Below are 21,625 nucleotides of genomic sequence, written 5' to 3'. Positions count from 1 at the left end.
TGCCCCTCCATAACAATGTAGAGTGCATACTACGATATAAATTAGAACACATTAGAGCAGACATTATAGATATTATTATTATAAAGATACAATTATATGCCAAAATTACATGTTTGTTTTGTATCGATTAAAACCAAGCAACAAAACACCACATGCAAATATATTTGAGAAGTAGGATATATTTAGTTCTACTTTTTCATGTGACTTTGGTTAGAACACGGACTTACCATCATCACAAACACACCACAGTTATTTGAACTGTGTTGTCTGGGAATGCCCTGAGAATAATAATAATTAAAAAAATATATATATATATATAAATATATACATACACATTAATGAATTGAAATCATCAAAAGCTGGTAAGGCCAACAATGCTTATGGCTGCTGCTTACTGTAATGTCATCACAGCTGTACTCCCTCCATGTCCCAGGGTTTATATGTTGTGCTAGTTATCTGTAAAGTACAATATTAAATGAAACATAAAATAATAAATACTGATATTGTTACAGGGCCTACAATAAGACGGACAGGACTGATCAACAGAACATCAAATACACACATATAAAAAGACAGATAAATCTGAATAAATCCATTATGCAAGAAAAGTGAACCAAAAGAAAAAAAAGGGAGATATATGGTTTAAAACTGAACTACCATTATCCCAAACTCATGAACTATGAACATTTCACACATAAAACCTGTAACTGGTCATAAAACGAGCATCACTGAAGCCACTTCCGTTGAGGGGGTCAAGCCAAAAGAGCTCTCTTTTTTGGGCTTCATAATCTAAGACAGTGTAACTTTGACATCAACTTTCATGTGCTAAAACCTTGCTTGATTTGAAATAAGTGGAACATTTAAACATTTTCTGATTCTGTTTATATTACATTACATATTACAAATAGTGTTTATTATTATTAAAGTATTATGTAATTAATTAATTTAGACATACACATATCATCCAATGATTGTGTGTCCAGGAAGGCAGTAGAATTATATCCTGACTTGCTAGATTTTCCTAAAGACAAATTAGAAGAGAAATAGTAATAAATGTATTACTTACAATATATGTCATATTATACACATAATAAATGGCTTCATACTGCCCTAGTTACAAAACCTCACAATACTCACAGGAACATTAGACAGTGGGTCAGCACACAGTGGTGGCAACCAAGTCACTGTCACATAAGAACTAAAGGCATGGACCATTACACCCTGTTAAGTAAAATATAACAATAAAACAAGCAGCCACATCCCTATTTTTTAAGCACATCATACATAGTGTTTTTGGTCAAAGTAATTCTTCGCATTACCTGAAGCCCAGCAACATCCTTCACAATTGAAAGACAGGCATTCAAAATCTGTAAATATTCCAGGAAACAATTAACAGACCACAAAGCACTGTTCTGTAGGTGTTAAAATATGTGTGTGTTTGCTTATTCTTACTGTTGCCTCTACATCACGAAGGTGTCCTAATGTAAGGAAATCCTGCCTGGTGAGGACTGTGGTCCCAATAGATGCCAAAAATTCATTCTGTGGTTCTGTCTCCATTAAGGCATGGTTTAGCTATGAAAAGAACACTACTGTAGTACAATATCTTTCTCTATATTGGTCTTAAAACAAAAATCTTAAAAATCTATAAAATAATAATAAAAAAAATACTCTACAACAAAAATCTAACAATGGTATAAAACTAACCTTCTCCAGCTGGGCTGAACTGGGGGACTGTGTCCAGCATGCCTTGTTTGGCTGTACATGTTGCAGAGTGGAAATACCCATTGTGGAACACTGAATAGGGACTGAAGAATATAAAAATTTGAGAATAAATTACTGAAACACCGTTTAACATCACATTACCAATTAATAAAAAACAAACAAACAAACAAAAACATATTTAAAACCATACAGTTGTCATCATGTTGGTTTTGCTTTTGGTTTTCTGCGGGTCTGTCATAGATTTTAACAGATTGTGGAGGTGTGCCTTTAGAATAAAATAAAAGTTGATGCATTATATATAAAAGGTAATGCTCTTGCAAAAAAATTAAAGAATTTACACATACAAATAACATATTCAAACAAAATAAATTACCTATAATAACCTGACCATTATCATTGAAGGTAAACTGATCATCTGGTGACACATTTTTTCTGAATTTTTCAATCACACATTCATTTTGTAATTTGTTGTAGTGGTGAATTATGTTGCGCATTAAGAAAATATGTGCTGACGGTGTGAGCACGTTCATAAAGTAATTTTTTTTTCTCATGCCAGCAAAGAGTTGTTCGGCAGTTTGGGTATTTAACCACCCACTTAGTTCAGGGACTACATGGATTCTTCTGAGTGCATCTTTTGTGTTATACTCATGAAAGCGGTCATACAGAGCATAATGGTCAGAAGAACCCGTTAGAGGATGGCAGGTGGGATCTTTTTCCTGTTGTTTTACTTTTAACCAGGGCAGATTCACAATCAACTTGCTTTCTTTAGCCAGCTGAATATTTTCAGGGGTTGGCTCTGAAACTCTGCCCTCATGAGGGCTAAAAGGTAAAATTTCTGGTTCTCTGAGATTTGTGTGAGTAGCTAGTCCTCTGGCAAAATCATATATGGTAACATTGGGGAAGTGCTTCCATGACAAAAGCAACTCAGCAAAGTCTCTTGGAGACTCTGCTCTAATGTTAAACTTGATTGAGTAAACTACTCCACACGGACAAGTAATTGCTGCCCATCCACCTAAAAAAAAGGAGAAATAATTAGTATAATAGTTTCACATTTGAAACCTAGTTGGAAACGTTTGTATCAAACATACTCAATCCTTCATTTTTATTGCTATCTGAATCAAATAATTTTAAATCAATGCAACATTAAAACTGTTATACAAAATATTGAGGAGAAAGAAATCACCGTACCAGAAGCACACCAGATTTGTTGGAAAACTTTGTCATATGATGAGCGGTTTTGCATCTCCTCTCTTAACCGCAACACAAGGTCCATGGGATCCTTTCGAGTCCAAACCACACTCTTTGCAAAGTTTCCGTATGGCTTCAACCTAGACCAACATTACGACATAAGTGAAATGCACTTTCTACTTTATTAAAAAACGATCTAGGATCTGACCTTCAGCTTAAAGAGCTCCTCTCCTAGTCTTTCTTCAGTTATATCAAGATCAATCACATCACATGGCTTAGGTTTCTGAATTTTTGCAAATTCAGTGTTAACACAATTTCAGATTTTCTGGTGTTGATGCCAATCCATGGATCCCAACAATCGTAACATGGAGGAACTACGAAGGGGTTATTCCTGCCACCTTGCAAATATAAAGTGTTTCCATATTAACAAGCACATTGTAGATCACATAAGTTGCTTACTTACATAAGCAACATTGGGGGACAGAAACACAGACATTTCGGCTAACACACTGAAGAAGGCATTAGCCGAAACGTCTGTGTTTCTGTCCCCCAATGTTTGAACAAAATACCTAAATACTTTTGTATCTCTGTGAGTGCAAATTATTTTGTAAGAAGAAATGTATTAAATTAACGCACCACAATAAAAGAAAGAGTGCTGTGCAAATGACTTGGGAGATCACATAAGTTACTAATAATCATAACAAAAACAACAAAAGAACCATAATAATACTACTAACAACAACAACTTACTTTGAGAAAATCCACGACCAACCATCTGTTGTGTCACTAGGTCCCAGAAGGAAGCAATGTTGGTGTGTCCCTCAAAGTCATCAGGATTAACAATCACAGCCATGGGTGCTGCAGATCTTTGTGGAAATGTAGCCTTTTCCTTCTTTTCTTTGCATTTTGTGAGATGAATTTTAAATTGTCCTTTTCTTAGAACAGTGGTAGAGCAGTAGCAGCAATGATAATGTGCATCATCTCTGCATTTTAAATTGCACCTGATGATAATGAAATCTGCAAATGTAAGCAATACCAATGTAAAATGAATTTAAACTGACAAAAGAAAATGTGTGTGTATGTGCAAGCATTATACATACCATCTTCCTCAATTGCTGCCTTCAGATGATTCTCGACATGGTTAGCAACACTGTAAAACTCCCTTGGGTTGTAGACACAGGTCTCACAAAACGGGCAGTGATATTTATCACAACACGAAGTGCACTGGTTTAATCTTATTTTTTCTCCTTTTTTAAGGATAGTAACATGCATCTACAAATTAAAGATAATAACAAATACACAAACATGCATCTACAATCCAAAAATTATTTGCAATCTATTAAAGGTTTGCTTCATTCTATGTCACATTTCCAAGGTCTCTGTAGGTCATGAACATGAAATTAAATGTTATACTTTATTTAAGACCCTTTTAAGACAAAGTGAAGAAAATTTAAGGAATGAATTGAAGAGAACTCATACTCATTCATGAATATGTTGTCTAAATGTCTACATTGTCTAACACACATTTGAATCACTCTGCTCCCAACCACTATTAAGAAAATAACTTAATCAAAAAAAAAAAAGAATATTTTGTCTTGTTATCCAGTACAAATGTCTAAAGATGCATCATAAAATATGTATACAATATAAAGTATATAAAACATGCAATCTAAATATCTACCAGTAAACTAAACAAACACTTTTTATAACTCAATGAATAATCTAATTCATTGATCGTTTTACGTATAAAGCCACATAATTTTGCTTGGTTTAAAGACGTTGAGGGCACAGGGCAAACATATATAGAGAACCAAAAACATTGTTTTTGCAATGCATGCAACATTAAATGCGATAAATGTATTAAAATAAGGCTTTCTGTTGTGACGTAAGATCGTTTATAAAGCTTTAATTTGTTTAAGGGTTTTTTCTAACATATTTTTGAGACCCGCAGAAACCCTGTCTTTTTAAACGCGAACACGTATTATAAAATGTTATGATATCTTCTATGACTTTGCCAAAGACAGCATTAATATGCTCATTTACTTACTGCCATCGAAATCGAATCCATCCACGTTTTCGAACATGTTACATCAACATAAATAAGCAAAAAAAGTTCACCATGCGCAATAGTTCTTCATGTACGTTTTATTGGCGGTTGACAAGCCAACTTATGGCGCATTACCGCCACCAACTGGACTGGAGTGTGAAGACATGGGCAATGTTTTAACCGCGCATGCGGTTAAAGGACATGCAGTACGTCACGCTGCGCATGCGCATTTATACGTGCATGACGTTGACATGCATGACGTCACCGCGCTACAGTCTGCAGCGGGGACTACTTGATTTAAAATCCTAAATATAAGACATGTTTGATATGATCGGGGCGGCCCCGATTTCTCTCGGAGCAGATCGGGAGGTGTAAGATTCGATCTGTGAACGCCTCACATTACGTGATAATCTGGGCCGAACCTCGGACCCGATCGAGGTTCTGGACCCGATTTTTTCAAAGATTCTCGGGAGGGGAAATCGGGGTAAATTCTGGCCGAGAATCCTGTAATCTGAGCCGGCTTTAGTGGCGGTCTGGCGGAGTGATACAAACTGTAAAGCTGTTCCTCTGGTGATACTGGTGGAATAGCGCATGGCTCAGTCAGATTTCGGAAACACTGTTGTATGAATTTAGATATCCAATTATACATGTCTGTTTCCTTTCCCCAAATCATTTTATAGTTTATTCAACTGATATAAAGTTAATATGCCAATGTTTACAAAAATTTAGGATCACTTGAGATTTTTTTAATTATGTAAAAATAAATCCACCAGGCATACGTGATGTGTATGTTAAGGCATACAGTTCATCACCCAAAAAAGAAAATTCTTTAATAATTTACACACTCGATTCCAAACCTGTATGACTTTCTTTTGCAGAACACAAAAGAAGATACTTTGAGGAACGTTGGTAACCAGCCCTATTGACTAACCTATGAACACAGAGAATATTCAAAGTGCAGATCCAAGCACTGGGGCAGAACGCTTTTTGAAAGTACACATTTTTTACCTTAAAAGGTACATTAAGGTACTACTATGCACTCATTGGTACCTCTAAGGTACATGTTGGTACCAAATGTATACATTTAGTCCCTTATGGGACATTAGGACCAGTGTCTTTGTTGTTTTTAAGTGAACTTGCATATGAGAATATTTTTGGGCAGAAGCTTTTATTTAAAGAGACTTAATGCAAACACGATACTTTACTAGTTCTGTCAAAACAAGTCAAGTCAATTGCATCAAAGCAGCTGTACAAAAACAACCAAAATCAAGACATTGAACATACACAGAGTAAGATATAACGTTAAAAGTAATATAAAATAGGGACGGAACAAAAAGCAAATGCATACACATACAGACACAAATATGTATAGGAATACATGTATATCTGCTACAGGAACACATGTATGATCATATGACATGGACTATACCTAATTTGACAAGTTTAAGTATCAAATAAAGAGTTGAAGAGTACTCTGTAAGAACTCTTAAGAGTACGGAGGTGTACTGGCAAGTAAAAGAACATTAAAATGGATGTTTGTGCATGCCCACCTCCCTGACATATCAACACTGATTCGATTAATGGCCTTAATTTGAGGTGCGACAATTTGATTGACCAATGCTAGACAATGTGGTATTGTGTCTTTTACTGGCTTTGATACCCCACAATTCTGTGGGTGTGCAATGCATCCATGGGTGACAGGTCAAGCTCAAAAAATGTAAATGTTATCCAAGAAAGCGGTTGGAGCTGTTTTCTGTAAGTCTGTTTCCACTTTCAACAACTTTAGATTGCATTTCTACACAGAAATGTAGTAACAGCTTTCAGATGTAGCCCATAATGCATATAAATAATAAGGAATGTTTTTCTGGTGTCACGCATAATTGTGAGTGATATTCCTCAGGCATGTTTCAGGCATACCTGAAAAAAGTTGTAACCTGCATTATTTTTACTTTCACATAAGATATTATACGTTATATGGGTCAGACCATGAGGATCTTTTTATTCATTGCACTATGAAATCAAACTTAACTCATCCTATTCCAAAAATGAAAGAGGATAATTTATTGTTATTGCAGCACCAGTGTTTCAAATTCCATAAGATTGTTACTGAGCAGTTTCAAAGTGACATTTAATAAAAAATATTTGGTTAGTTCTAAGGACTATCTGGGTTACATTATTCAAATTTAAGCTGTAGGGGGCATCATTGGATCTTTAAACACCTCTTGTGTGATGTGCAGAATGCCCCTTTCATGGTGTGCTTACCGGAAAAAAAGATTTTTCAAATCCAGCGTGTTCCCAGATTTAAATCCAGACTGATCAACCACAGCGGTTATATGAATGTCATAGCTCTGTCTGAAAAAAAGAACCTTAAATACATAGCAAGACAATAAAATAACTGTGATACCAAGTGTGGTTCACTTACCTTTTGTTGGCTATTAGCTGGACATGTCCAGATAATGTCTGTCCCATTTTGGCAAAAAGAGGAGTCTGGAGAAGACATCGCACCTGATACCAGTGAGTCAGAGGTTCATTAGGAGCAGTGGACAGCCATACTGTTGTCCTGTACAAAAAATAAATAAACACATACATACATACATATACCTGTACAGTGTATATATATATATATATTTAACTATTCACCAGCATGTTTTCTAACTTATAATCATATTTGTGAATTTCACCTTGAGCCAACAAAGGCCACATCAAACCAGAATGCAAGCCCATGAATCAATCCCGTCTGTAGCATTTTAAAGACAAAAGGAATTTCCATCCTAGAAATGTAAAATACATACAATGTTAAGAATCAACCAGTTGTGGGTTTTACTGTTTGATCCACAATTTATTTGAGCCCATGCAACAAGTATATTCTTTAATTGTCTTTACTGATGTAAATCTTCCTCTTTTGCCTCCAGAAATCTGATACTGTACTTCACAGTCCTGGCCATGAGAATGTGTCCATCAAACGTGTCCTAAAAGGCAGGGAAAACTTGATTGGCTTTCAAAACAGCATTATCAGGCAATCTGAGATCCAAACAGAATTCATGCAGTTGGATGAACATCTCAAAAAATTTGTAAGACACATTAACTCACAACTATTGGCTGCCTGAAGAACTCGTCCGCAGCAAATGAATGAAGTCCACCCAAATTCACACCATAGAAACTGCTCTGGGTCCTTTTAAAATCACATTTTGTCTACATTTAAACACTTTTCCCAGTTTATCCTTCTAATTCCTCTTTTCAGAATCGTTTGTTGCTTCAGAAATGAGAATTGCTTAAAGCAACTGATGGGTTACCGAAGATGGCTCACTGGTCTGTTCATAAAAGTATAGAAAGTTAGGAAACATCATCCATATGTTACAAGTTGGTTTGGTTTTGTGTCAGGTTTACACACAAGAAAATCTTAAATGTAAAATCTGGCTCCGGAAGCGAAACCAGTTGAAAAGTGATTTTCAAATAAATCACAGTTTAACAGGTTTTGTCATGTCAACTAATACACAAAATTAATAATAAAATGATACATAATAAACATGACACAACTTTGATTTCATGTTCACAGAAAATGAAGAAACATTTGATGTTTAATATACAGCTAAGTGGAATAGTATTTTTATAAAATACGGTGTGCCAAAATATAAATAAACCATAATAAAATAAACTTTCAAAAAAGTAACCAATATATACAAAGAGAATATACCATAATTGCATGGTATATAAATAGCAGCTACTTCAGTCAAGTCAAAGCTTCAGCAAATTTTGGATGGCAATCTAAATGCAGTTAGGTGTAGTTGTAGTGTTTGTACTTTGTAGTAGAAATAACTTATTTAGTCTTTGTATTAGCAGGCTTTTAAGGCTCTGTCTCTTAGGTCATTTTACCAAAAAACAAGCCAATGTAAAGCTGGATAGTTCCAAAATTGATGAATTATTATCTTTGACAGTATGGGGCTTAATTCTGTTTTAAATATAAGAATTATACACTTCAGAATTCACTTCACTTCAGAAAATGAGAATTTAATCTTTTAACATATTTTCTTTGAGTTTCTCAGCAGGTTTGTGTAGTTGAGGAATAAATCGTTCATGTCGGTGTGACATAGAAAAATTTAGAAAACAAACTGTTTATATTACATTGTTTTATAATTTTAAAATTGCATATTAGTCTGTCAATTACCCAACTACTGCAGCATTAAAATGTGGGAAATAGCACAGCATTTTTTACAGCAAATGCATTTCATGGGGAATAACTCATGCCGTAGAAATGAAGATGAGGGAAAAATGTTGGCAGTGAGTTATGAGAAAGAAAAAAACGTATGTTGTCTTGGAAAAGTACACTCTAAAAACCTGGGTTATTTTTTTACCCATGGTTAGCTCAAAAAATGCAAAGACTCAACTGTTGGGTTTTAAATTCACATGCTGGGTTGTTTAAACCCATAGCTGGGTCAAATATGAAAATGATTTGGGTTAAAGGGATAGTTCACCCAAAATTATAATTCTGTCATCATTTAATCACCTTTGAGTTGTTCCAAATCTGTAAAATATTCTTTGTTCTGATGAACAGAGAAAGATATTTGGAAGAATGCTTATAACCAAACAGTTCTTGGACCCTATTGACTACCATATTAAGAAAAATTAGGACAGCAAACAGTTCTGGGCAACTTTTGACTACTATTGTAATTTTTACTATGGTAGTCAATGGGGTCCAAGAACTGTTTGGTTACAAGCATTTGTCCAAATATCTTCTCTGCGTTAAACCAAACAAAGACAATCGTTTTTTCCAAGACTTGATAACAAAGCTAATTCACAGGCTGTTAGTGTTTTGCGTTTTGAATGACGTTTTCCGCATTTCTTCTTTTTTTTAAAGTTTGGCGGTTGCCGAACCAACTTGAATGCTTCTTCCACTTTACGAGATTGCTGGTGAACAACCCCCCAGATGGCGGAAAGTTGTCAAAAAACAAAGCGCGCCCGTTTAGAAAGATGACATGATTGGTCAGTTTTACTGTCACTCAAAATTAATCTCTCCCATTGATTTACTGTAGCATCAGACAGCGGTATGCTAACAGAAGGCGCCCGACGTAAGCACACGTTCGACTTCTTGCAGCATGCGCAGGCTACGCAGACAGCGTATGACATCGCAGAACTGTGATCTTGAATTACTTGGAAATCTCACGTGGATAGAGTCCGCATAGATCCAGGAAGTCAAATATACATATCTAATAGGGAAAATCGGCCAACTTTCATTGAATATATTATTTTAAAGTTTTTAAATATTAGTTTTTACAATAGTCTAGGTCATCACAGAGCCCTGAGGGTTTGCTACTGGTTTGCTCACACGCACACACATATCACAGTAAGTGTGGTTTATTAGCTCAGACAGATAGACGACAAATGTGCTATGAGTTTGGAATGAACCAGAGCATTTAAGAGCACCGGGAAGCTGCTTGGCTTCAGCATGGTCACGGCACAGTGCAAGTACAGCATGAGCTGTGGGTGGTGGGGAGATTACTGTCTTTCCATTCCAGCAAACCACAATTCCCTGTGGGCCAATGTAAAATAAACCATCATGAATAGGTCTGTTATGCATGTGGGATTTACAGGTTTTTTTGTGGAGACATGATCATGTAGACCATTTTAAAGGAAAGTCCCTGGTTCAATAGTTAAGCGCTATCAAAAGTATTTGTTGAGTAGTAATGTCAATCATCACAGATAAAACAATTCTTATTATGTTCTTCCTTGAAAATCTATTTACAGTAATATTGTGTCTACACCAGCAGGGGCGTAGCTACATGGTGGCCATGGGTGGCCACGGCTACCCCTGAATGATGGATGGCCACCTATCTGGCCACCTCTGTTGTGCGAAGCAGTTTTAAGATGTGTGTCGGAGTTTACGGAGTGCTGCGCAGATCATTTAGCGTATGCACTGAAAGTAACGCGAGAACATTACTCTTGCGTTAATATGATGTCATACGCAGATGCACTGACGCAAACAGTCTGAGCGCTATAGCTGAACAGCTGCTAACCGCTTCGTGACAGTGTACTGTCTGTGTACCATGGAAGTTCATCGCGAGCAGAAGGATCAGGTCAGTAAAATCAGTCTTGTTTAACTGGATTTCATTCATTAATTACATTTTCGCGAAAGTTTAAGTTGGGGTACTTCAATGTTTATTTTCTATAAAAAATGCTAACTTAATGCAAATGATAGCTAGCAAATTATTTTAAAATAATGTTAGCACATGAAAGCATTGCAAATAAATAGTTTACTTTACGTTCTTTGTGTATGTTTTTGACCAGCAAACTATGTGTAATGAAGAATTGGTGTAAATTACAGTAGAAGTTAAAGAATTTCTGTCTGTAAGGATTTTTTGGTCACCCTAATAAAATCAATGGGTCTTACCTGGCCACCTCTAAATAAAAGTTCTGGCTACGCCCGTGTGATGCTGTTCACAATGGATGTGGTGCATCATTATTTTAATGGGTTGTTTTATATCGTTGTGCTGCCTAGCGTCCAAAGAAGACACGGTGTAATTCACTTATAATTGAATTGAACAGGCCAGCATTCAGCAGTTTAAAAGAAAACATTTGCTTGTATGTTTGTACACAAACTTACATTACGTATTCCATAAAAATACTGTAAATAATTAATTGCAGAATATTTAATAATTGTATTTAATAATCATTTGTCATTATCATCAGTCATAATACTAATAACATATTTCACAGTACCACAGTATGTTGTAGAAACATTAGGGACAGTTATATTCAACTTATACTGATTTTATACACACTCAATAAAGCATATTTGTCAGTTGTCTCAATTCTAAGGTTACTTCCATTTTTAAGTGGCCTTAACACCACAATAATAAAACGAAAAATTAATATGTATGTTTTCCGAAATATTTTTAGTCCTCAACACGACTTGGTCTGATCCACGCTTAAAACGTAATGGACCTTTAAAATCCTTTCCCTAATGGATAGTAAACATCAAACATGAACAATGATAGATTGACAGGAAGTTTAGGATGCTGTGCAGGCAAACAGACGATAACACAGTTCTGATTGGCTATGACTTGTAGCTGATTGTGTCATGTCATACCAATAGCTGCAAGAACATGAAAGGCTGATGAAGTTGTATACTTTTACCAGAAGCTGGAGCGGGCATGGTGTTCCATGTAAAGTTGTTCATCAGTGAAAGGCGCAAAGTGTATGTCACTGTTGGTTGGGAACATCATTCCTAGCCAATGATAAAAAAATATTTATGTTCACATGAAATCAAATTATGAAGTCATATGTGTTTTGCTAAAAGCCCTGGTCTTATAATTCATTCTTATTTCAATGATATAAAAAAATGTCTTTGTAATCTGTTGTTGTTCTAAAGTCACAAATCACTCGTAATCCCTCAAGCCCTTGCTGTCAACTGCCTGGCACTCTTCTATGCGAAATTTACATTTCCAATCAAGTTCTTCCTCAAAATTTTCCCATTTATTACTAATTAATAGCCTAAATTATATCTTTCCTAGGGGAAAACTCTTTTGCATTTGCCACTAGTTATGTTGGGGTTAGGGGTACGTTTGGGATGTAGGTGTGAAATGGCTATGGGATTCCAAATAAACATCTTGTAGAACAATAAAACCATCTGCATATGACCCATATCAAAAGACTAAAATTAAGCATTGATAAGTACTGCATGTATACTGTAGATGTATCAGTGTCTTGTCAGTTATGATTTTCATGTATTGCAGGACAAACCTTTGGGTTTCAACCAGGTTTTGGCATGTAGATAGCTCTCTAGCATCCTTTCGTTGAGAAGCATGTAGCCTATGGGCTCTGAGATGATGATATCCACATTCTCAGGGCAGGAAACCTCCTCAATCTTCCCTGACAAAATGGTGATCCTGTCAGACATGTTGTTGCTTTTTACCAGAATCTAAAGAATTGAAAATTTCTGAATTAAGAATTAGGATTCATACTCATTAAGTAATCACATTCAGCATAAAATGAGTTTCACTACTAGTGTGAAGTGTACGTAGTTTTATAAATTAAAGAAGTGTGACACATTGGACTCTCACGGATTATGTTGGTAACCAAAGTTTAGGCCACCGTTTACAGTTTAGAAAACTTTAGAGTGCACATTTTGTTTAGAAGGAGTATAGTGTTTCTAGAAAATATGCAATCCTCATGCTGCCATACTGGGGATTGTAGGCTAAGGTCTGCCATTGTAACTCCACGCCAGCAGAGGGAGCCCTCTCCCGAGTATTGACTGGCTACCGCACTTGCTGCCTCACTGGTTACTTCCTGTTCTTGGACTATTTAAGCATGCCTTTCCATTTACCCATTGCGAAGTATTGCCAGTTTATCCTGCCTTACCAAGCGTTTATTGTATCTGCTTGTTTCCTCTGTTATGACCATTGCCTGTCCTGTTCGGTTTACGTCTGCTGCCACATCCCCTTGTTACGTTGTTTGGATTGGACTGCTTTATGGTATTTTACATCTGCCTGTTTCACGTTTACGCTACCTTCCTATCGATTTGGATTTGTTTACTGTGGATTTTAATAAACGACTGCACATGGATTCTGATTCGGCTTCAGCCTCATTACAGCCATTTAAAAAAAAACTGATTTGTATATTGCTTGTAAAAATGTATTTTAGTCTGATATCAATAGAGCAGCGTATTTTGGCTGTGTATTTAAATAGTTAGTACTGTATCTGCAGATGATGTGATGCACATCAAACCTTCAACATTTATTAAATTATTCAAAACAGCCTTGTTAGTTCAAGAATAAATAAATAGCCATACTCAAGTGTTTATATGTGTTTGTATTTCCCAAATCAATGGTACTCTTACATGTGAAAAAAATAACACAAGAATTGTGTATTATTTGAAACAAAGAAAAAAATCTAGAATTTTACAATTAAATCTTAGGTGTTAAAACATTAAAGACTTTTATATAGATAGTAGCTTAAAAACTTTTAATGTAAATTAATACTAAGCATGTCTGTTAAGTAAGCATTAGTTGTGACCTATTTGGTCAGTTCAAGTTCTGGCCAAATATGTCTTCAAGTAATTTAGTACCCAAAATGTTATGGTCATGCATTCCTAGCATGCAGGAAACAGCCTTCTCTTGAAGTTCTTGAAACCATGTCAAAAATTTCCGGTAAGATTGACTTGATCTCTGTATTTTTTCACAAAACCCATAGCCCTGAGCTTTAGTAAACAGGACAACACAGATAGTGATACAGTAAGTCATTTATTATGCTAGCATATCCAACAGTGGCCATGAATTACATCACCTCACTATTTACTGAAAGCTCTTTGTAATAGATTTTTGGATAAAAGGTTGGTAACAATTTACAACAAGGTTCTATCTGGTAACATTAGTTTACTACATTAGTTTACTTAAAATAACAATTAAATACTTCTACAGCATATTGATCTTAGTACATGCATTTCTACATTTAGAAAAATTCAAAAAAGTTCAAAAGTTGTATCTGTTAACATGAACAACAATGAACAAATGTATTAGTATGAACTAAAAACAAAAAATAATAAATGCTGTACAAATATATATCTCATTGTTATTTCATGTTAGATAATGCATCAACTAACTACTGAATGGAACCCTATTGTAAAGTGTTACCTCTTTGTTTCAGTTGCCACACAATTCCTTAGTTCCAAAATGGTAGGAGATTAATTCTTCTGTGTAACACAAAAAAAGGTTATATGTAGAATATTCACACTGCTCTTTTCCACTCAAGGAAAGTGACAGCATTAATGGGAATGTTGAGTTTCAAAAAGGATAAAAAATCAACACAAATCACTGTTACAGTATCATAAAAGTCTTGTTGTATTATACAGTTATTTTGTGTTATGAACAGAACCACATTTAGGGTAAAATCAGTGAGTGCTTTTCCACCATCACGCTGAATCGTTCTCGTTGCTTAATCGTTCCACTCCGTGCCGATCCATGCCAGCCGGTGCGTAAATATTTTCATTTTCCACCGCAGGGCTGATAATGGAAATTTTTAGAATGTAAACACTAATGCGTCACGCGCTGCCTTGGTAACAGCAGAGACTGAGCTATAACGCCTCTGCGCACATTCATTAGCACGATTCAGCACGGTTAGACAACCGTGCTGTGTCGAACCAGGCTCGCGTGGAAACATAACTGTAACAGTTTCAGACTGTGCTTAGAATGGTTCGGTGCGATGTTAGAAAAGCGCTCAGTGATGCTATGTGTTGAATATGCGGAAGTGAAAACGAGGTTTGGGGGGTAAAATATTGATCAAATAACAACTTTTTTATTTTATATTAACATCTTCATTATGTTATATAGTACTTTACTACATTACAGTGCATTTTGTCCTTATTCACTTACATTGTTTAGACAACTCCGAGTACAGAATGTTCTCTTTTGAATTAATTGTTAATTTCAGAAAGCAATATAAAGGTGAAATGGAATGAAATAAGGAAAGGATTGTGCATACTTCTGCATATTTGGCCACAGAACTGGCCTCCACCGCGTATACTCTCCTAGCTCCAGCTTGGACAGCAAAGAAAGACAATATTCCTGTTCCACAACCCACGTCTAGAACCACCTACAAAAATGAAAAATTAATGAACAGGATTTAACAAAGCATTCAAAAAATTGTCCTTAGCCAATTTGGCTGGAGCACAAGTCACTAAAAAAAAAACTTAACCCTTTCGTGCATGAATTATGACAACCTCTGTCAGAACTTAGGTTTTCTTAGTTTGTGTTATGCAGTTTGCCTGTTTGTTGGGGGGGTATTATATATGGCTACATGGCAGCTACAACAGCAGCAGATCTAGTCCCATAAGACCTTTTTATTATTTTAATGATGCTGTTACTGTAGGTGTGTGTTGTTTGTTCAAAACAATGTACAGTATAGCTGATAAATATGTTTAATTTTTTTTAGTATGTTCTCTTTTATTTTTGAGAGGACAATCATGAGGATAGGAGAGGGGGGAGTCAAAAGAGCCGGGTAAAGCTGGGACACACAAGGCCACAGCCTCCGACCTGAGTGGTTGTAATCTTAATGTAATTGAATAAATAAATCATAGTAGACATCATTCTGGGGGTACTTTTTTCAGTATTGAAGTCACTTTTTAATTTTACGCAAAATGCGATATCCGACGTGTTATTCTGTCATGTTTTATCCCTTTTTTCTAAACCGCAATATACGGCAGTCTCACTTCTCTGCAGAATGCAATATATCCGTTCAACCAATCACAGCACACCATTCCACGCATTGTAAACAGTAATGGGCACTCTGAATACAGTCGGCATCCTAGTTTCCCTGATCTACTTTGTGCTTTATGTTCAACAAACAAACAAAAAAGAATAATTTTGACAGCATTGATGAACCTGTGCTGGTTTCTGCGGTGGGGAAGAAACGTAAGCCATCGAAATCTAATCATTTACGTGAGGAGATTAAGAAGATGACGCACTAATTTATAGCATTAAAAAGATGACCCGTTGAATTCATTTTAGGAGCGATGACTTTTTTAGTATTTTTAGTCCAGTGCATGTATGTAAGATTAGTATTGTATTGAGTTCAGAGGCTGCCATATGTGGATCAACTCACTTTGTTTCAATGTGAAAAATAACTTCAATTGCATTAAAAAAATTTTTGTCATGGATTTATTGCATTTTGGGGAAAAAATTACCAGTTTTTATAATAAATCTTTTAAAATCAAAATCTGGATTTGAATTTTTTTATGTTACTAGAACCTAAATATGCTATGTGAAACTTTAAAACTGAAATAGCGGTTTTCATCTTGCCACTTTCTTTGTAAAGAAAACACGTTTTTAATCAAATTAATCAAAATGGATTTATAGCGTTTTGGAACCAAACTCTTCAAATATAGTTGTCATAACCAGTAACATGCTGTAATATATTCACAACTGAACTGACAAAACAACACAAACACATACTTTATCTTTGAAGTCAACATCGTTGAGCAAAATGGCTTTTTGGTATGTTGCAATTCTGTGATAATCCTGTAGCTTGTTCTGGTGTTGTGACAGACAACTATAGAACTGCAGGGAAACCGAAAATATGTTACTTTTTTTCACAAAGATAAAGAACTTATATTGATCACATAAAAGGGAAATAAATGAATTCCATGTTTACACAAATCTCTACCTGGAAGTGTAGTGCAGATGAATCTTCTGTTCTCTGGTGAAACACAGACTGGTTTCTCCTGAGGTCGTTCCATGACCTTAGCCTTCTGTGGAAGTTCAGAAATTCTGTGCAGAAGGGCAGAATTGATCGCACATACATTGCATTTTGTAACTTGTTATCATCATGTATCTTGCAGGGTATTAACTTAAAATATTTTGTGCATATTAAAATAGTTTGTGCAGATTAGTTCTATTATGTCAGTTAAAGTACACAAAACCAGAAATGTCTAGAAAGGAAAAGCCAGCCAGAGTAAAGGCTCTTCCCGCCTTTTTTCGAAAAAGTGGAAGGCGAACGTTTAGGGAATGAAACCAGTAAATTCCTCAATGCATCTATTTCCCACAGATCTGATTAAATCATGCACAACACTTGCATGCACTCAAAAAATCTAGCCATGACAACAGATTAAAGGAAAACGTCTCTAGGAATAAATATAGTCATGTCATGCGTCACATACCCAAGCACTATTGCTTGTAGTTGTAGCACCCAGTGGGAAAGTCTTTTCTTGGTGAAGGGCAAACCTTTGAGCTGCATTCATAAATTATTAAAAAAAAGATTCATAACTGGGTGCAGCTAACATCAAGTCTCTACATTTACCACTACCAAACATTTACCACTACCAGCTTCAAGTCCTAAATCTGGACAGAAGCAGAGAAAGAAGACCTCAGCACTCTAGCACCTCACAAAAATGAGACAAATAAAATATTTGCTTTTTGAGAACCATTTGGACAGGTCAATGCACCCTACAAGAATCCATTAGAAGGTTTGCACCGGTAAACCCAACCACAGTCAGAAGAGATTCAAAATGCTTGGAAGTTGACCAAAGAACTTTCTGGGAAGACCATTGTGTGTAGCACTAAACCAGCTTGACCCACCAAAAAAAACACATTCATACGTGTCACTTGAAGAGACATGGCAGTGGCTGAAAGAACTCATGGTTCTCCTAGTCAACTCTGAAGAATGTGTTCATTCTGCAGAGAGTTTTCTGGCATATCAGAATTTGGCAAAAGAAGCTTGAGTGTCCTAATAGCATGAGCACGGCCTATAGCATTTCAGTTATTGTGGGGGAAGAGTTGTGGAACGGAATGCTGTCCGGGTATGAGCAGCACTTTTCCAAAATCTCCATGAGTAGTTAAACACAGATGTAGAACACATGTGCTGAAAATACTTGATATTTCTCAAAGGAAAGTAAACAAAATCTGCTCTTTGATTTTGGATTAGTAATGCAAGCAAGATGTTAAATCAATGAATCTGAAATGCAATTAAGAAAGATTCATATTGGAAACAGGCTGGATAAAAACACAAAACTTGAAAATTGAAAAACTTGAAATTTTGATAATAGCCTCTAAAAAAGAAAGTATAAAAACAAAGAGAACTCACCTGACTGAGTTGTGAAGCAAAGAAGTATACTGAAACAGCCCAATGTTATTAGAAATGAGCGGGTGGCTACACGACAACACTCTGTCTCCCATGTGATTGAGAATTTTAGAACACAAACCCCATCACCTACAAGATCATATGAATAAAAAATGGCATGTGGAAGCTATTTAAAAATTAAAGAAAGAATTCATCTAAAAAATCATTAACCTAAATGTGCAAGAAACTATGCAATTGTCCATTTCTAATGTTAAATGTTAATCCTGGCTAGGGCTGCAACAACTAATCGATAAAACCGATAATAATCGATAATGAAATTCGTTGTCAACGGAGCAGTAAGCATTTAAGCAGTAAGCAAAAGATGTAATTAAATTTTTATCCAATTAATCGATTAATCGAAAAATAATCGCCAAACTAATTGATTATCAAAATAATCGTTAGTTGCAGCCCTAATCCTGGCATGACATGCTATATTTAAATATACTGTATGTGGATGAAATCTGACAGCTGTGACGAAAAGAAACTACTTGTTTTGTCTTTTTGGATAATGAAGCCATGTGGCCATGCTTTCATAATTTGGGAATAATGTTTCATGAAAAACGTCATACAGATTTAGAAGGACAGAAAGGTGGCAAAATGCTGGAATCTTTTAGATTTTTTTCCACTCACTCTATTATTCTTTGATTGAAGTTGAAAATAGTTTTGTGACCATCACTGAACCATGTACAGTTTGTGTTTTTTGTAATTAAATTCATTACCATATGCATTCATTTTGCCAAGGTAGTGGGTCAGCTAATGGCTGGGAGCAAAACTGTCTTGCTATGCAAGGTATAACATAACAGAACACTGCTATCTGATTTTGTGCGGCAACAGGCAGAAAGTGCTGGCAGCCAGGATTAGTGTACCATGTCAAAGAAAACAATGTCCACTGCAGAATATGCTAGAGCCCAAGGAACCCAACAGCCTCATCGCTCATGGAGTTTGCACAGCAGTGCAGTAAATTATAGTGACCTGTCGGTGCGGTCAGACCACACAATGAGACCCAAGAAAACGTGTCTCACACCTGAATAAAGAGTCTTCATTTGTCCTTCAACATTGCTATGCAAAGAGCCATGGCAGAAGTTGCTTCATAAGACAATTCAATGGAATTAAATTGTCACACACACAGTATTCCTTAATAGTGGTTCTTAACTGTAATTGGGAAACTGTTTAACTTTTGGTTTTAATTTTATTTAGACGAGAGTAGAAAATGAAAAGTTGCCACATAATCCTGTATGACTCAAGTGTAAGAGAAGTACTGAAATAAAAAAGGGACTTCCCACTGGAACGCTGAAAACATGATTGCTTTAATATCTAGATTTAGGTCTGACAGAAATCAATGTCAAGTTTTAAAAGCAAATTAAAGTAAAACTTTGCGTTTCAAAAGATGATTTAAACTGTACTGACACTTGAAAGTAAGGTAAAATATCATCAAGTCAGCGCTTTTAAAATAAATTTAAACATTTCTTATAGTTGTAAAACTTCTCTTCATCATCCAAATTTATTTTAAAGCTCTATGCTGATATAGTGTGTATACATTATTAAAGCATCTCAGACACAAGCTCCATAAGTATAGCTATGAAAGACCAATAACGCTTCCCTCTGTATGAGCCTTCAAAGTTACATCTTTCTGTCAACACACAGATCAAAACACATCTGAGGAATCTTTGTAAACAGACTGACAATGTAGACAAAGATCATTACCGTCATTAACGGTGAACGAAGGATCATCCAGCTCTCTGCTGACATGAAGTGTATGTTTCTGATGTTGACTGTCTGTAGAATCCATCAGATTTTGCTCGATATCATTTTCATTCAAAAATACCAGAGTGACAGAGAAACTCATCTGATTCTCTCCCATGACTAATCTAAACTATCATTGTAAGGTGCAGGACATCTCATATCCATACTGTATAAATGTTTTGACAGAGGTTCACACGAAAGGAGGGTCTTAAACAGACTTTCAAAGAGGGTGGAGTTCAAATAAAAGAATAATAAACAGATTCAGATTTATTATTAAACAGACTAATCAATCCAATTCAATTTATTTACGATTTTTACTAATAACAATCTTTCTAACAAGAATATAAATAATATTGCCATGAAGAAAAAAACATTAAACAGCTTAAATTACAATAATTTAGGTGGTCTTCCAGCCTGATCAACACTGACAACAGCTGAAAAAAAACAAAGCCAAGCCTCCCAAACAATCAACACCAGCTAACCTGTTCTTGTGTTTTATTTAGCTATTTTAGGATCAGCGCTGTATATTTATTGGGTCCCAGCACTTTTTAAGTGTCTCTGTAGAACCATCTTTTGACTTTTTAAACTTGAGTGCTACAGTTATGGCGTAAATTTTCCAAACCCCAGAAAAAAGTTTGCATTTTAGCACCTCTGGTTTCCTGGTCCTGGAGTCAAGTCCGTGGTTAAAAAAATATGTAGTCTCATGTATTGTTTGTTAAGATTTGATGGACAAATTTTTCTTCATTTGTCTTGATGGTCAAAATGTGTAAGAATCATAAACTTTTGTTGATCACAGAACGTTTTTTTAAAATAATCCAAAATATGGATAAATCCTATTGAGAATCAGTGTGATGCTAACTTGGTCTATTAAATATTTGGTCTATTTTGATACATTGTGATCACATAATGATCACACGGTTCGGACTGCTGAGAAGATCATTGGTGCTCCCCTGCCCACCATCCAAGAACTTTATACATCCGGAGTGAGGAAAAAGGCTCAGAAAATCACCCTGGACCTCTCACATCCAAGCCATCGTCTCTTCACAATGCTGCCGTCTAGTCGGCGCTACAGAGCACTCACTGAGCACCAAAACAACCAGACACAAAAACAGCTTCTTCCCTCAGGCCATCTACCTCTTGAACAGTTAAATGTTTTTTTACCCACTGTGCAATTAATAACTCTGTGCAATAATAATTAAGTGCAATATTAATTATATCCTCCAGATAATACACTATCTATTTTTTATACAACTTTTTCTGTAAATTATATTTTATTCTGCTATATATAGCACATACCTTGTACTACAATAGTCTATTCTT

At 35.6% G+C, this 21,625-nt stretch overlaps 1 protein-coding gene across 10 annotated transcripts; it reads right to left on the bottom strand.

Moving 5' to 3' along the window:
- Positions 1-227: 227 nt before the first annotated feature.
- On the bottom strand, positions 228-20,465 carry carm1l (coactivator-associated arginine methyltransferase 1, like). 10 transcript variants are annotated; one of them, XM_057331814.1, is made up of 26 exons: positions 20,267-20,465; positions 18,527-18,652; positions 17,111-17,214; positions 16,900-17,004; positions 15,431-15,541; positions 12,695-12,872; positions 12,089-12,179; positions 8,048-8,129; positions 7,841-7,926; positions 7,639-7,728; positions 7,380-7,517; positions 7,220-7,309; positions 4,958-6,874; positions 4,011-4,182; positions 3,661-3,927; positions 3,119-3,308; positions 2,911-3,050; positions 2,096-2,734; positions 1,913-1,987; positions 1,705-1,805; positions 1,453-1,572; positions 1,320-1,367; positions 1,138-1,221; positions 956-1,021; positions 396-456; positions 228-278 (listed from the first exon to the last, which is right to left on the bottom strand). In XM_057331814.1, exons 1-13 carry the CDS (start codon positions 20,421-20,423, stop codon positions 6,865-6,867), a joined length of 1,368 nt encoding a protein of 455 aa, XP_057187797.1. In that variant the 5' UTR covers positions 20,424-20,465; the 3' UTR covers positions 228-278; positions 396-456; positions 956-1,021; positions 1,138-1,221; positions 1,320-1,367; positions 1,453-1,572; positions 1,705-1,805; positions 1,913-1,987; positions 2,096-2,734; positions 2,911-3,050; positions 3,119-3,308; positions 3,661-3,927; positions 4,011-4,182; positions 4,958-6,864. The 10 variants fall into 10 exon arrangements, with proteins under 10 accessions (XP_057187797.1, XP_057187792.1, XP_057187811.1 ...); XM_057331809.1 differs by having other exon boundaries at positions 1,913-2,734; XM_057331828.1 differs by having other exon boundaries at positions 1,913-2,734; positions 4,958-7,309.
- Between the last annotated feature and the right edge of the window lie 1,160 nt (positions 20,466-21,625).

The sequence above is a fragment of the Triplophysa rosa genome, linkage group LG1, assembly GCF_024868665.1.
Source record: "Triplophysa rosa linkage group LG1, Trosa_1v2, whole genome shotgun sequence".
Taxonomy (NCBI): domain Eukaryota; kingdom Metazoa; phylum Chordata; class Actinopteri; order Cypriniformes; family Nemacheilidae; genus Triplophysa; species Triplophysa rosa.
This window is presented reverse-complemented; position numbering and strand designations above follow the sequence as displayed.

Coding starts and splice junctions, on each gene's coding strand:
- carm1l (XM_057331773.1), bottom strand. CDS start 2,995: ATGGACCTTGTGTTGCGGTTAAGAGAGGAGATGCAAAACCGCTCATCA. Junction 1,573..1,704: donor GTTCAGCCCAGCTGGAGAAG/GTTAGTTTTATA, acceptor TTCTTTTCATAG/CTAAACCATGCCTTAATGGA. Junction 457..955: donor ACAATCATTGGATGATATGT/GTATGTCTAAAT, acceptor TGTACTTTACAG/ATAACTAGCACAACATATAA.